The sequence below is a fragment of the Pangasianodon hypophthalmus genome, chromosome 3 (assembly GCF_027358585.1).
Source record: "Pangasianodon hypophthalmus isolate fPanHyp1 chromosome 3, fPanHyp1.pri, whole genome shotgun sequence".
Lineage (NCBI taxonomy): Eukaryota > Metazoa > Chordata > Actinopteri > Siluriformes > Pangasiidae > Pangasianodon > Pangasianodon hypophthalmus.
Window position 1 is genome coordinate 4,878,758 of NC_069712.1, and position 12,901 is coordinate 4,891,658.

At 38.5% G+C, this 12,901-nt stretch overlaps 1 protein-coding gene across 5 annotated transcripts in view; it reads right to left on the reverse strand.

The window, feature by feature from the left end:
• dclk2a (doublecortin-like kinase 2a) overlaps positions 1-12,901 on the reverse strand; it is a 66,376-nt gene that overhangs the window by 25,900 nt on the left and 27,575 nt on the right. For 3 of the 5 annotated variants that reach the window (XR_008301409.1, XM_053232430.1, XM_026944566.3), the window contains exons 3-5: positions 5,161-5,290; positions 1,660-1,761; positions 530-586 (exon numbers count right to left, since the gene is read on the reverse strand). Coding sequence is in view for 4 of the 5 variants with exons in the window: in XM_053232430.1 (XP_053088405.1) it covers positions 530-586; positions 1,660-1,761; positions 5,161-5,290 (289 nt within the window). In the remaining variant the exon portion in view is untranslated. The remainder of the gene's footprint in view (positions 1-529; positions 587-1,659; positions 1,762-5,160; positions 5,291-12,901) is intronic. The other 2 variants (XM_053232431.1, XM_026944588.3) reach the window with 1 other exon arrangement.

Sequence of the window (12,901 nt, forward strand, 5' to 3'; positions counted from 1 at the left end):
TTTTTGCTAGCTAGCATCCTAACTAGCCAAGTAAAGTTAATGAATCTACTAGTGGTCAAATATAGATGGATTGGCTGCTAGCTAGCTTTCAAACTAGCCAAATAAAACTAATGAAGCTATATCACTGGTCAAATATAGCTGGATCTTTAACTAGGATACAAAACTAAAAGCTACAACTCCCCTGATGAAGTATTTGCTATCTGGCTTTTTAACTAACTTGATAAAATGAGTAGTTACCTCACTAGCTAGCTTCCTGTCTAGCCAACTAAAGGCAATGAAGTTACATCATCTGCCATATATGGGAAGATGGGAAGTTGCTAGCTATCTTTCTAAATAGCTGAGTACAAATTATTAAGTAACATCATCACCTATAACATAAGAATGGAGCAGTTGCTAGCTATCTTTTTAACTTGCCAAATAAAATGAATAAAGTTACTCTAACTGTCATATACTGGAATTGAGCAGCTGAATAGAGGTTCTGCTCAAGGAGAACCTTAACCACTGAGCTACCACAACATGCAACACCTACCGGGGGATTTGACTGGAGACTGTCCGCTGGCGGACAAGTACGGAGACGTCTTCCTCACTGCAGATTGCGAGAGACAGATAGATAGAGAGAAAAAAAGAGAGTGGCAAAAAAAAAAATTATTCATAAAAAAAGGTGTGCGAAATCTCAAAGCCTTGTCTACATGAATACTTTAATAAGGGCCTCATTTGTGCCACATTAGGCTGGGTCATATTTCATGCAAACACTGTACTTCATATCAGCATACACATTACCACAACGTCATGCTTGACGCATCATTAATGAGCACAGGGAAATATGTTAACATTGTAGAATTCACAGCTAGAGTTGTCTCGAAAGTAGACAAGTTGCGTAGATTATTGCTTTAAATACTTGATAATATTCTTCATATAGTGACATTCCATTCTCAAGGTGATGTCTGTTTTATTTTTTGATAACTGGGAATATTAATATAGTGCACCTTTAAAACTCATTTCATGTATATAAGTGGGAGTTAAACATCATTACACCACAGCAGTGCTGAATTCTCAAATCTGATTGGTCCGAAGTACCAGTTCATTTACAGGGACCTGTATGGAGGATGGTTCACATAAATGGATAAAAAAAACCCATGATGTTATTTAGTAGAGCAGGTTTCTGTAAGGAGGAGTTTATTTTACATTTATGAAAAGAGACTGCAGTGTCAGCTTTGTAACAGTCAGTAGGTTTTCCTGGACTTTGCACTTTCTAGATGAATTTTTATGTCTTATTATTATTTTTATTTCTTATTAAGAGAGAGACCAATGAGAGAAAGTGTTTATACAGCAGCTGCTGTAACATAACAGGAACAGGAACTAACTTGCTTCATAAATGTTCCACAACATTCAATGTAACTCCAAATGGATAAAAGTACAATGTGTCATTCAAATTAATGTTGCTGTTGTATAAGAGGAATAAAACATATATCAGGAATTATATACGAACTGATATATTAATAAAGTAGGATTTCAGAAAGATGAAATATTAAGTTAGGTGAACAAACACTACTATCTCCTTCTGTAATCTCCTCACGTCACATCTGTACATCTGTGCTGCTTACATAATATCCAGTGTCAGATTCACCTTGCTGTGTGTGTGTGTGTGATACTGCTGACCTGATCCCGGAGATTTGCTGCGCCGTGCTGGACTCTTACTGCCACTGGACCTCACGGGAGTAGTGGAGCGAGAAGTACTGGAAGATTTCAGCACACGGCACTCTGTAACACACACACACACACAATTAATGTGTAAGATCATTTGAGATACTTCAGGATAAAAGTTAGTGTTAAGAATTAAGGGCCATTTCACGCCTGAGCTTTAGCTGATGTGATGACATTGATCAGCTGGAGATAAGAGAAGCAGTATTGTGGTGTAAAAAAAACTGCAGTGAGTGAATACATATATCAAGGAATGAAAGATTTTAAAGAAATAAATACTTACTCATGCTAAATAGAGTTGATTATAACTCTTACACTGCATAGAGTTGACATGCTAGACGTGTTTGTGTCTGAATACACCTATAACATTTTTAATACCTGTAAGAAACATTGGCCTTTAAACTCCAGTATAAAAGTAAAGAAGCAAACTTTAGACACCCAGCATGTCTTGGCTAACGGATAACATTTGGAGAAAGGAAGGAACATTTCATTTCAAGCCAAATTGTTTTTTTCCATGGGACTGGTATAAAGGAAGTCCCATATAGTAAACATTAGCCTAATAATAATGTTTAATAAATAAATAAATAAATATGTGCTGTTATTCAATGGAGAAAAATGTCACTGATATGGTGAGGTTTTCTATAATGACTTGTTTATAGCTGCGCTAACGTAAGTGATGTTCTGAAACATTACATGTAACTATAAATGGATAAAAATATGAAGTATCATTAATTGGTAAATAAATTATTGTAACTGTTCACAAATCACTGTGGTATAAAAGGAATAAGCACATCGCACCATTCCGTTGTTCATTATTTTCCTAGAACAGCACTCCCTCAAATGTTTTATTCTTATTCTTAAATATACTTATTACAGTCACTCACACGTCATTGTTACTGTTTCGAAATTAACTAGCCTTCATTATTTTTATTTCAAATCTAATGAATTTCTGGGTGATGTCACTTTCCCATTATATAGATATCAGATTTAGTGAATCTGAGGTCAGAACTCAAATGTTAGAATTAAGTGTTATGTAAATAAACCTTGTGCCTCTGTTGGGAGGATGTTTAATGAAATAAGACATGAGACATGAAGAGCAAGTTCAGTGACAGCCTTATTAATTGATTTCAAGGAATTAGTTTATTTTGTCTGGTTAAAGGTGCAGTCAGTGATTTTTCTGGATTTTAGCTGAAGGTAGCTGTTTCAAAAGTGTGTTTTAGATCGTCTGATGCTTTCTGAACTGACAGCTGACGTGATTGACAGGTGCTCCCTGATGCTTCCTTGTTCTGATTGTTTGGATAGTGATGGTCCACATATTTTTTTTCTGTCACTAACAGAGCCTGAGGTATTTTACTTATCGCTGATTTAACCAAAAAAAATCTCAGACTTAAAAATCACTTTACTATTTTTTTTAAATTTTGCCCTATTAGTTGTGAAACTGTCCATAAATGTTCATTAAACAGCATTATTAAATTCATTTTCACAGTTGCATGCAAGATCAGGCATGAACATGCACACACACACACACACACACACACACGAACAGACACACACATTCAAGCTGTGGATTCCATGAACATAAATGGATATTGTAATGACAGGAAACAACATGACTGAAAACACAGCATGGGACAGTAATGTGTGTCTGTGTGTGTGTGTGTGTGTGTGTGTGTATGTGTGTAATAAAGAATTCTTGTCGATCCTGTACTTCCTTAACTTGCCACTCCAGAGCCAACAAAAACTCTTCATCACTGCAGAAGGTAATCCAGCCTCGCTAATCTCACTCTGTATGAAACCCTTCCATATATAACGTCTGTTAGATCTGCTGAACTCTTCACTGAGCATTTCCAGTGTTCAATCGAGTGAGCTTTACACTCTGCTGCATTAACAGTGGAAACACAGCCTGATTTTTAAGTAGGTCAGTGCTCTCAGTTTGGGCGATTCTGTGCCCACTGTAGCCTCAGAGTCCTGTTCCTGGCTGACAGGAGCGGAACCCGATGTGCTCTTCTGCTCTTGTAGCGCATCCACCTCATGGTTCGATGTGTTGTGTGATGCTTTTCTGCTCACCACGGTTGTAAAGAGTGGTTATTTGAATTACCATAGCCTTCCTGTCAGCTCAAACAAGGCTGGCTGTTCTCCTCTGACCCTTTCTCATCAACCAGCCTCAGAACTGGATGTTTTTTTGCACAATTCTGTGTAAACTTTAGAGTCAGGTGTGTGTGAAAATCCCAGGAGATTGGCTGATTGGATAGTTTAATAAAATAAGATTGCTTTATAGTTACATAAATCATTTTTAATGCTCGATACAAACATAATTAGGCTCAAAATACATAAATAGTTTGTAGGTAAAGTGGTGTAAAGTCAAGCACTAAAGTAATTTATGTACTTAATGTAATTTATTTAATTTAAGTAATTTATGTAATTGTGTAACTTTCGAAAAAAGTGTGACGCAAATACCAAAAGTAACATTATTAAAATGTTAATGTATTTATTACTGTAATCCTACATAAAGAACTGACATTATGTGATATTTGTCACAATCTTTAATTGTGTAGAAGTTACAGTACTAAACTGCCAAATCTTTAGTAGAGAACATAAGAGACTGGATCTAAACTGGGTCCTAATGATGTAGTTTCAGTGACACCAGCTACTGTCTGAAGAAAACACGCCATTTCTTTTTTTTTTTTTTTATTTTTGGAAAGGTCCTACTTTATCTAAGTGGAGCAGCAAGGATAAGTAGGGCAAAGACATAGAACGGCTGAACTACATACTCTACTGGGTGTGTGTGTGTGTGTGTGTGTGTGTTTAACATGTGTTTAGTGCTACACAGTCTAAAAGTGTCTTATCCAAACAGGATGTAGGGTACAAGAGCATCCTGATGACTAGATACTGAGGTTTGGGACACTGAGAGGGAAACGATCCCACATGCCTGTGTGTCCTGTCTGCTGTGCCCTATAGAGCAAGACGTGATAAAGGTCAAGGTCAAATTCACTTTCACCACCAAGGTCATTTCCTGTAGCAGGATGCCAGTGCAATGTATGCAAGATGGTCCAAAAGGTGATATGTATTATTCCAGGATATATATATATATATATATATTTATAGGATTTTATAATAGTAATGTATTTCCTTCAAGCACAAACAGATTTTCATACCTAAAGCTTAAATTGTAATTTTTGTGCTCATGGTCCTTCTTGTACCTGAAGGCCCTTCATTTGATAGAAAATCATGAATATTGATAAATATCATATAAGGTAAAAAAAAACAAAACATGTGGATGCCATTACTTTCTCTCACTGAGCCAGAGCGAATGTTCTGCCAGGTGATGGTGACATGTGCATGGCCACGGTGACGTGTCTCCTGTGACGTGGATGTGGGTGAGTGCGAAGGAAAGGCGTGAGGAAAGACGTGACAAACACAACAGGAAGTGAGAGGAGGTTAGTGTGTAGCCAAGCCTACCATTCAGAAAGGCTGCACAAGCCTTACCACTGTGATCCAACACAAAATCATCCTGAGCATAGCGGTACTTCTCCGGACCACACGCAATAAACACGTCGTGATCGCCAAAAAAGTCCTGCAGACACGTGACCTTGGGAGAGAGAGACAGAAGAACAGACAAAAAAGAAAGAAAGAAAGATCAGAAAAAAGAAAAAGAAAGAATTAACAAAAGATCAGACAAAAGAAAGAAAGATCAGACAGAATGAACAGAAAAAGGAAGGAAGAAAGATAGAATTTACAAAAGATCAGATGAAAGAAAGAAGGAAATAAGAAAGAAAGAACGAAAGAATTAACAAAACATCAGACAAAAGAAAGAAAGAAAGATCAGACAGAATGAACAGACAAAAAGAAAGAAAGAAAGAAAGAAAAAGAAAGAAAGAAAGAAAGAAAGAGAATTAATTGGTTTAAAGGTGTAATCTGTACATTTTTAAAAAAAATTCTACATGTATTAAAATCAGATGATTAAAAAATATCTTAATAAAACTTTAATGTGCAATTTTGCAGAACACATTGCTTGTGTTTTTATTTTTCTGGCCCAGAAATATACCAGTACTTTTACACTTTTATGTTCTGATACCAAACTTGTCACATATATTTAGCAGCATAACCTAAAGTTATCAAAGAAGATTTGCTCTTTATGGCTTTTGATCATTCTCTGTTGCTAAGTGGTGGGGCTAGAAAGTGCTTGGCCCCCTTAATCGCTGCTTGCTGTTACAATTGTTACTAGCCAGACATATTCACTGAATTATATGACTTAGGTACAATAACCTAGTAGTAATTTTTATAACAGCTCAGTCACATTCATGGTGAACATAGTTTTCTAAGGAAATTGTTTCTAAACACTGAGTCAAGTCAAAAATTCAGTCTATAATTAAAAAAAAAAAAATACAAATAAAACAAACAAAAAACAGGTAGGTAGGTTATAAGTAGGTTTGAATATCACAGATTTGAGATTGCAGCTAACTAGCTAGGTAGCATGACATGTTAGCTAGTTAGCTAGCAGGTAATTGGTAGGTGTTTATGCTAAGCTAAACTAAACAACATTAAGACAAAAACTGCTGATGTAAAGTCACATTCTGGGAAAGATGCATAGCCAAAACTCTTAAGAGCTCTCAGATGTTGGAGCTGAAACACAGGAAGCTGTGGCTTTAATAAGTTTTGTGTGTGTGTGTGTGTGTGTGTGTGTGTTTCAGTGTTTCAAAACCCCTGCACTCCATTGACATATAGCTTTTCATATTATCCTGCTCTCTTTCAGTCTCACTTTGGAGGAGGATTAGTGAAAATACAGATTAAAGATCTCTCTCTTTGAATCTATCTTTCTCTCTCCCTCCATCACTCACACACACACACACACACACACACACACGCTGAGAGCTGAGCGAATGATCAAAGACAGATGGAGATGAGAGCTAAATACTCTGTTTTTTCTCAGCTATACACTAACAACGCTGGTATGAAAATGTGGAGTGTGAATAGTGTGTGAACACGAGTAAAACAAACAGTGAGCGAATTTTTGCTCGAACACAGATTCGTTACCTTTCTGTAAGAAGATATTTATTTAACTTTTATTTTTGGAAGGAGTCTCCAGTGTGAGCGTGTTGTAAATTTTCCACCATAGGCAAGTCTTCCGGACTTTGCACTTTCTGATTTCTCGCTAACAGGAGAAGCTAATTATTTCTTCAAGAGAAAGAAAAGAGAAAGGCTGGTGAGGGAACGACTGTGTATACCTGCTCTAATGTAATATATACTGTACCAGGAACTAACTTGTTTTTTGGATGTTATTTCCTCATTTTTCTAACTACACACATTGCCTTTGATTGTTGTTAGTGGTTTAAGATGATAAACTGAGACTTTGTTGTTTAAAAAAGTAGAAACTGGCAGCGTGTGATCGGGACAGCATATGGGAGTGACAGACTGAAAGCACGCTGAGAGGCTAGAAAGCACTGCTGAGAGCTTTAAGCTGTCATCACAGAGCTTTCACGCCAGAGCTGACTCTGGAGGTACTGGACGTCTAGCAGGGGTGTTGCTACGAAGCGTTTTCCATCTGTAGACCACCAGGCTATCCAAAAAAAATCATTTCATTTTTACTTAAATAAAATGAAACAGCTCGTGGTATGGGGAGGGGTGGGGGGTGAGGGGTGGGGGGCTTCTGAAGTGAACTGCAGTACTATAAATTATTCTAAATATAAAAATATGAATGTTAACACTAGCACACGTGAAATCGCACACTACCTGCTGAAAGATTTAATTTTACCCAGCAGGGTCAATGTTAATTTATTAACACAGACCCTGGCTCTATCTATTTACATGCTTTGGGACTGTGGATCATTAACACTATAGAATTTAATCCACTCTGAACCACTCACATATTAATCTTTATAATTAACACGAGTTTCAATCATGTCTGATTTATTTTGTAATGAATTTCTGCGTAAAAAATCTTTTGGTTTAAACTTCTTTGATGGCATGTTGTTCTATTTTCGCTTTGTTTAAAGTTTCCTACATTACCCACAATGCTGTTCTACCTGCTGATAGTGATGCAGCGGGATTTAGCCCTTGTTCATTTCTACCTAAAGAGAGCGATGCAGCGGCACTTTAGTCTTTTAGTCTGTGCAGCGTTCTCACCTCCTGATCTTCACACTCTGCTCAAACAGATCAGCTTCCAAAGCTTTAATTTTCATGCTCATCGCTCTCGTCATCTCTTAGATCACTAACGACCCGAGTCGAGTCTCTGGAACTTTGAGCATTCTGGGACTTTGAGTCCAGCATTTGCACCACCGTCTCCACTAATTCTATGCTGGATTTCTTATTAATATGACGTTGAACATTGCTGGAAATTGTTGCATGAAAAAAGAAGCTCTTCACATATTCACATATTTACAATTTATTTTCATTTAATTTAATTCGAATGTATTTATTTCAGTAACGCTGCTTTGTGACAATGTCCATTATTAAAAGCGCTCTACAAATAAAATTGAATTGAATTGAATTGAAGCTCTTGCTCTTTTTTTTTAGGAGCTAACAGAAAAACCAGATTGTTATCTCTTATGTTTGAGATGTTGAAGTTTTTTTCTCTTATTAATCACCATTGTAACTGTGCTAGCAATGACATCACCACCCTGTGATATCAGAGCAACACATAACCACTAACTTCTCACAGGAATAATGAAAATACAGCACCAACCACCAAATTAGCACCAGAATCACTAAACACATCAGAAATATTTCAGTATAAACACATTCCATGTGTTTCAGGATGGAGGTTTTCTTTAAACACATAATGTTATGTCAAAAACAAATGTCTACATGCATGTTTTATATTGCTGTGACATTTTGTGTTGTTGTGTTCCTGTTATTTGCTTATTTGTGTTATGAATGCATGAATGATTCATGCATGATTTAACTGTGTCCCTGTCGAACCTTTTTACACTGACTCAGCAGCTCGTTCCATCTGTAAATCCCTGAGCGGAAAACGATGTCCACTGTGCCTTAGGATAAAATCCCGGGCACATCCGCATGCACGGCGGCATCATTATGAGCACACGGTGTGTGTGAGCTGTACAAATACCGACAGAGTCGATCCATTCTCCCTAAATGGCTGACTAACCCTGTCAGCATATTCACACACACACACACACACACACACACACACACACTTTGGATTCACCTCTGAACCTCTGCAGCAATGTGTTATCAATCAATACTGTCCAGTCTCTCTTTTGTCCTCTGCTGTTCTGAGAGAATTGCATGATGCTTTTATTGCTTTTAAGAGTATGTCAAAATTATAGAAGAGAAAAACAAAATGATTTTCTAAATCAAAATCATTCATGCAGTTATCCAATCAGCCAATCATGTGGCAGTAGCGCAATGCATAAAATCACACAGATAACAGTAAAGAGCTCTAGTTATTGTTCACATCAAACGTCAGAATGGGGAAATAAACAGGATCTCAGTGCCTTGGACCGTGGTATGGCTGCTGGTGCCAGACTGACTGAGTTTTCACACAGCAATCTCTACAGTTTACACACAGTGGTGCGGGAAAAAAAACAAAAACATCCAGGGAGTGGAAGTTCTATGGAAGAAAATGACTTGATGTCTGAGGAGAATGGCCAGACTGCTTTGAGCTGACAGGAAGGCTACAGTAAATCAAATAATCACTCTTTACAACCGTGGTGAGCAGAAATGCATCTCAAGACGCACTACATGCTGTACCTCGAGGCGGATACGCTACAACGGCAGAAGATCACATCGGGTTCCAGTCCTGTCAGCCAAGAACAGGAACCTGAGGCTACAGTATTATAGGCAATTAATCAACACAGTCTGGCCAATAAGATTTGAGGATATTAGAGTTAAAATACTAAGACATCATGGTGTTATTCCACAGCATCCCATGGCATATTACGTCTCTTAATGATCGTGTTTCAATTTAGGAGTTTGTAAGGCTCTAATTAGGGTTTATCTCATGCGTCTCTGTCTTCTAAACTGGATAAAGTACAGGGCTGGAGTCTCAGAGAGCTGACAGTGCGACGGCTCTAATAAGAGGCTGCGACAGCTCCGTCTCATCCTTCTGACGATAATGAGGGGTAAGAGGGCTGTCACACTCCCACCGTGCTACAGAAGGAAGAAAAGGATGAGGTCATGCCGGGACTCTTGCCTTTAACAAGGACAAAACAGATCTGTATCTGAATTTCACTGAAGGAGACATGAGCTGAGCTTTGTGATGCACACTGGCTGCTTCCTCTCATGGCTTAAAAGTCAATTCAGGTTTTGCAGAATTCCTGTGTGGGTTGAAAACCATGAGGATAACGCTTAATTTTCAAAATGAACTGATTTGAACAATTGGTGCGTATGCTTATTCTTCTCCAGACTGCACTCTTGCGGATAGTAAATTACTTCTCAGAGTCACTGACTCATCGGATATCCTGACACTTGAAGAAAAACAGCACTGAGATCGAACGGAGCCCATCATTTGCTAGCTCAAGCGTGTGCGATTAGCGATAATGCACCATTAGCCAGCGCCTCTGCTTTGTTCAACCTAACAGGCTCACATTTATCAAACTGAAGCTAACTGAAATCAGGGATTAAGGAGCTCTTATACAAGCAAGAAGCAATAGCAGCTCATTCACGTCACTGCTTCAAAAGATATTAATAATGGAAGGTGTAGACGTAGCGAGGACGAACGAGCATGCCATTGAGAGGACTCGGCTGAAAGCCCTCGGGATGGGGAGAGAAAGTTTACAGAGCTGAATCTTCTTAAGGGAATAATGCAAGGAGGTCCAATAAGTAGCAAACTAACACCAGTCCTGAAGGACCATGACAATGCAGTTTCTAAGAACTTTCAGACCTACTTTATTTGGTGTGGAATGATCAAACATTTAGCTTAGAGAAAGTACATAAGGATTTGTTTGTCATGAATGTGGGCTGAGATTATAATGTGTGAGTGAATGAGGCAGGACACAATGAAGAAGCATTGTCAAAATCCATGGCTGGGGCCACAACACAGGTAGACAGTAACAAATTACAGGGTGTCCCAAAAGTCTCTGGGAAAATTAACACTTTTTAGCAAAATATCTTCCAAAATTTTTCAGATAGCCTTTAAGAATGCCTTTGACAAAAGAAGAACGTATTGAAATCATTCTCATGGGTGGCTCGGGAAGCTGTCGCAAGGTTGAGATGGACTTTAACAGGAAACATGGCAAGCACATCACACACGACACTGTTGCCAAAATTATTAACAAATTCAAAGACTGGAAGTGTTGCGGACCAACCGAGAAGTGGACGTCCATGAACATCAACTGACGAAGGTACAACCGACGTGGTGATTGCATACACAGGGTACTATGTTTGGAGACTTTTGGGACACCCTGTAGAATAATCCATGATCATAATCAAAGGAATAGGTGAGAATCGAAATCAGGAAACACATTACTATGCAAACCCAGTGTTAGGGAAACATGGTTCAGACTTAAGGTCTCAGCATATTTAATGAGGAGACAACATCTGCAAGAGTTACACAAAGACCAATCCACCTTCACAAGTTTACAAGCTTGCATACTCTCTGCAGTGTCATATTAGCCAACATGTACAAGTGCTACAATACTGCAGGTGGCGCTATTAAAATTTCAAGCCAAGACCAAAACAAAACGAAACATAAGCCCATGTCGACTGTCATAAACTAGCAGTCCATGTAACTACTAAAATATTGGCGTGATGAGGAGATCATGTCTTATGGGTACGAAGTCTGGCAGCTGGGATTTGTATATATTGTGGCTGCTGAAAGGTTTAAGCCAGAGGACCAATGAGAAAGTAACCAAAATGAGTGATGGATAAAAGTTTTGGTATCTTTTGTGTCTACCGAATGGTAGATGTAATGAACAGTATCAAGCTTAACAAGTTATTTTGAGGCTCAAAAGTAAGGGAAGGCCAAAGTTCTAGTTTGATACTCATCCTGTCAATGTTAGGTTCCTGATAAGAAATACTGAAAACTAAGGACTTGGGGACTGGACTGTTGGTTCAATGAAATTGGCTTTCATACCCTTGGGGTTCTCCTTAAACTTTTTTTGTTGCCAAAGGCAAAGGAGTTTTTGGCAAGTTAGGCCAAAGCAAATTTTATAAATAAGCTGGAAATGCATATGTCATAATTTACAGTATCAATAGTAGCATTAAAAAGATTGGTGCTGTGGATATACGCAGTGACCAGTTGGTCCATCCAACTGTGCTAGGTTTTAATCTTTCTGTTGTGTTTTGTACATTGGTTGAAACTGCCAAAGAATTGCATTAAGCCAAACAAATTAGAAGGCACAGAACATTCTCCGGACAGACCTAGCATCCTCACACTCTGCCCACAAATCCTGCCAGACCGAGCAACCCCAGAAATGGTGGGTGTGTTCAATAAAGAAAGGCAAGCAAGTCAGTATTAAAGCAAAGCTAACTCAGCTTGGACCAAAGCCTACACCTTGCTAATGTTCAGTCCCTCGAAAACAAAATGGAGAAGATTTGACTTTGGCTTTCCCTTCACTGTGAAATGATGAACTGCTGTTGTCTGGTTTTCACAGATTCCTGGCTTCACCATGACATCCTAGACAGCGCCGTAGAACTGGATGGATGGACCTGGGTTTGAGCCGACAACGCTCACCCCAGCCACGTGTCTTTGTCCTTCTGCCACCTGGCAAATGTTACAGGACCATTCCTTGCCATCTTCAGTCTTTGTACATTGCACCACCCACTCACTTTCTGCACTATTGTATTATGGTGGTTTTAATGTTTTTGTGTTTGTGCTATTATCCTGTTACTTGAACTAGATTTGCACTATTGCACCAGTACCTGTTCAATCAATACTTAACTATACATATTTGTTCCTTTTTCCTGCTTTGGTTTACTCTCATCCTCATTTATCTCCATTCCATTTCAATTTAAAGAGCAATGTAACATTGAAGGGCTCACGACCTCATTTCGCTGTACAATATGCATAATGTTAATAAAGTTATGCGGCATGTGGAATAGCAGGTATTGCGTCCTCACAGCTCCAGGGTCTCTGATTCATTCCTGAACTTGGTTTACTGCCTTCGTGGGTTTGTTCCTGGTTCTCTGGTTTCCTCTCACCTCCCCAAAACCATGTCAGTATGTGGATTCACCAAGATAAACTGCCCTGAGATGTGAATGTGTGTCTGCATGGTGTCCTGCAATGGATCCAGGGTGTATT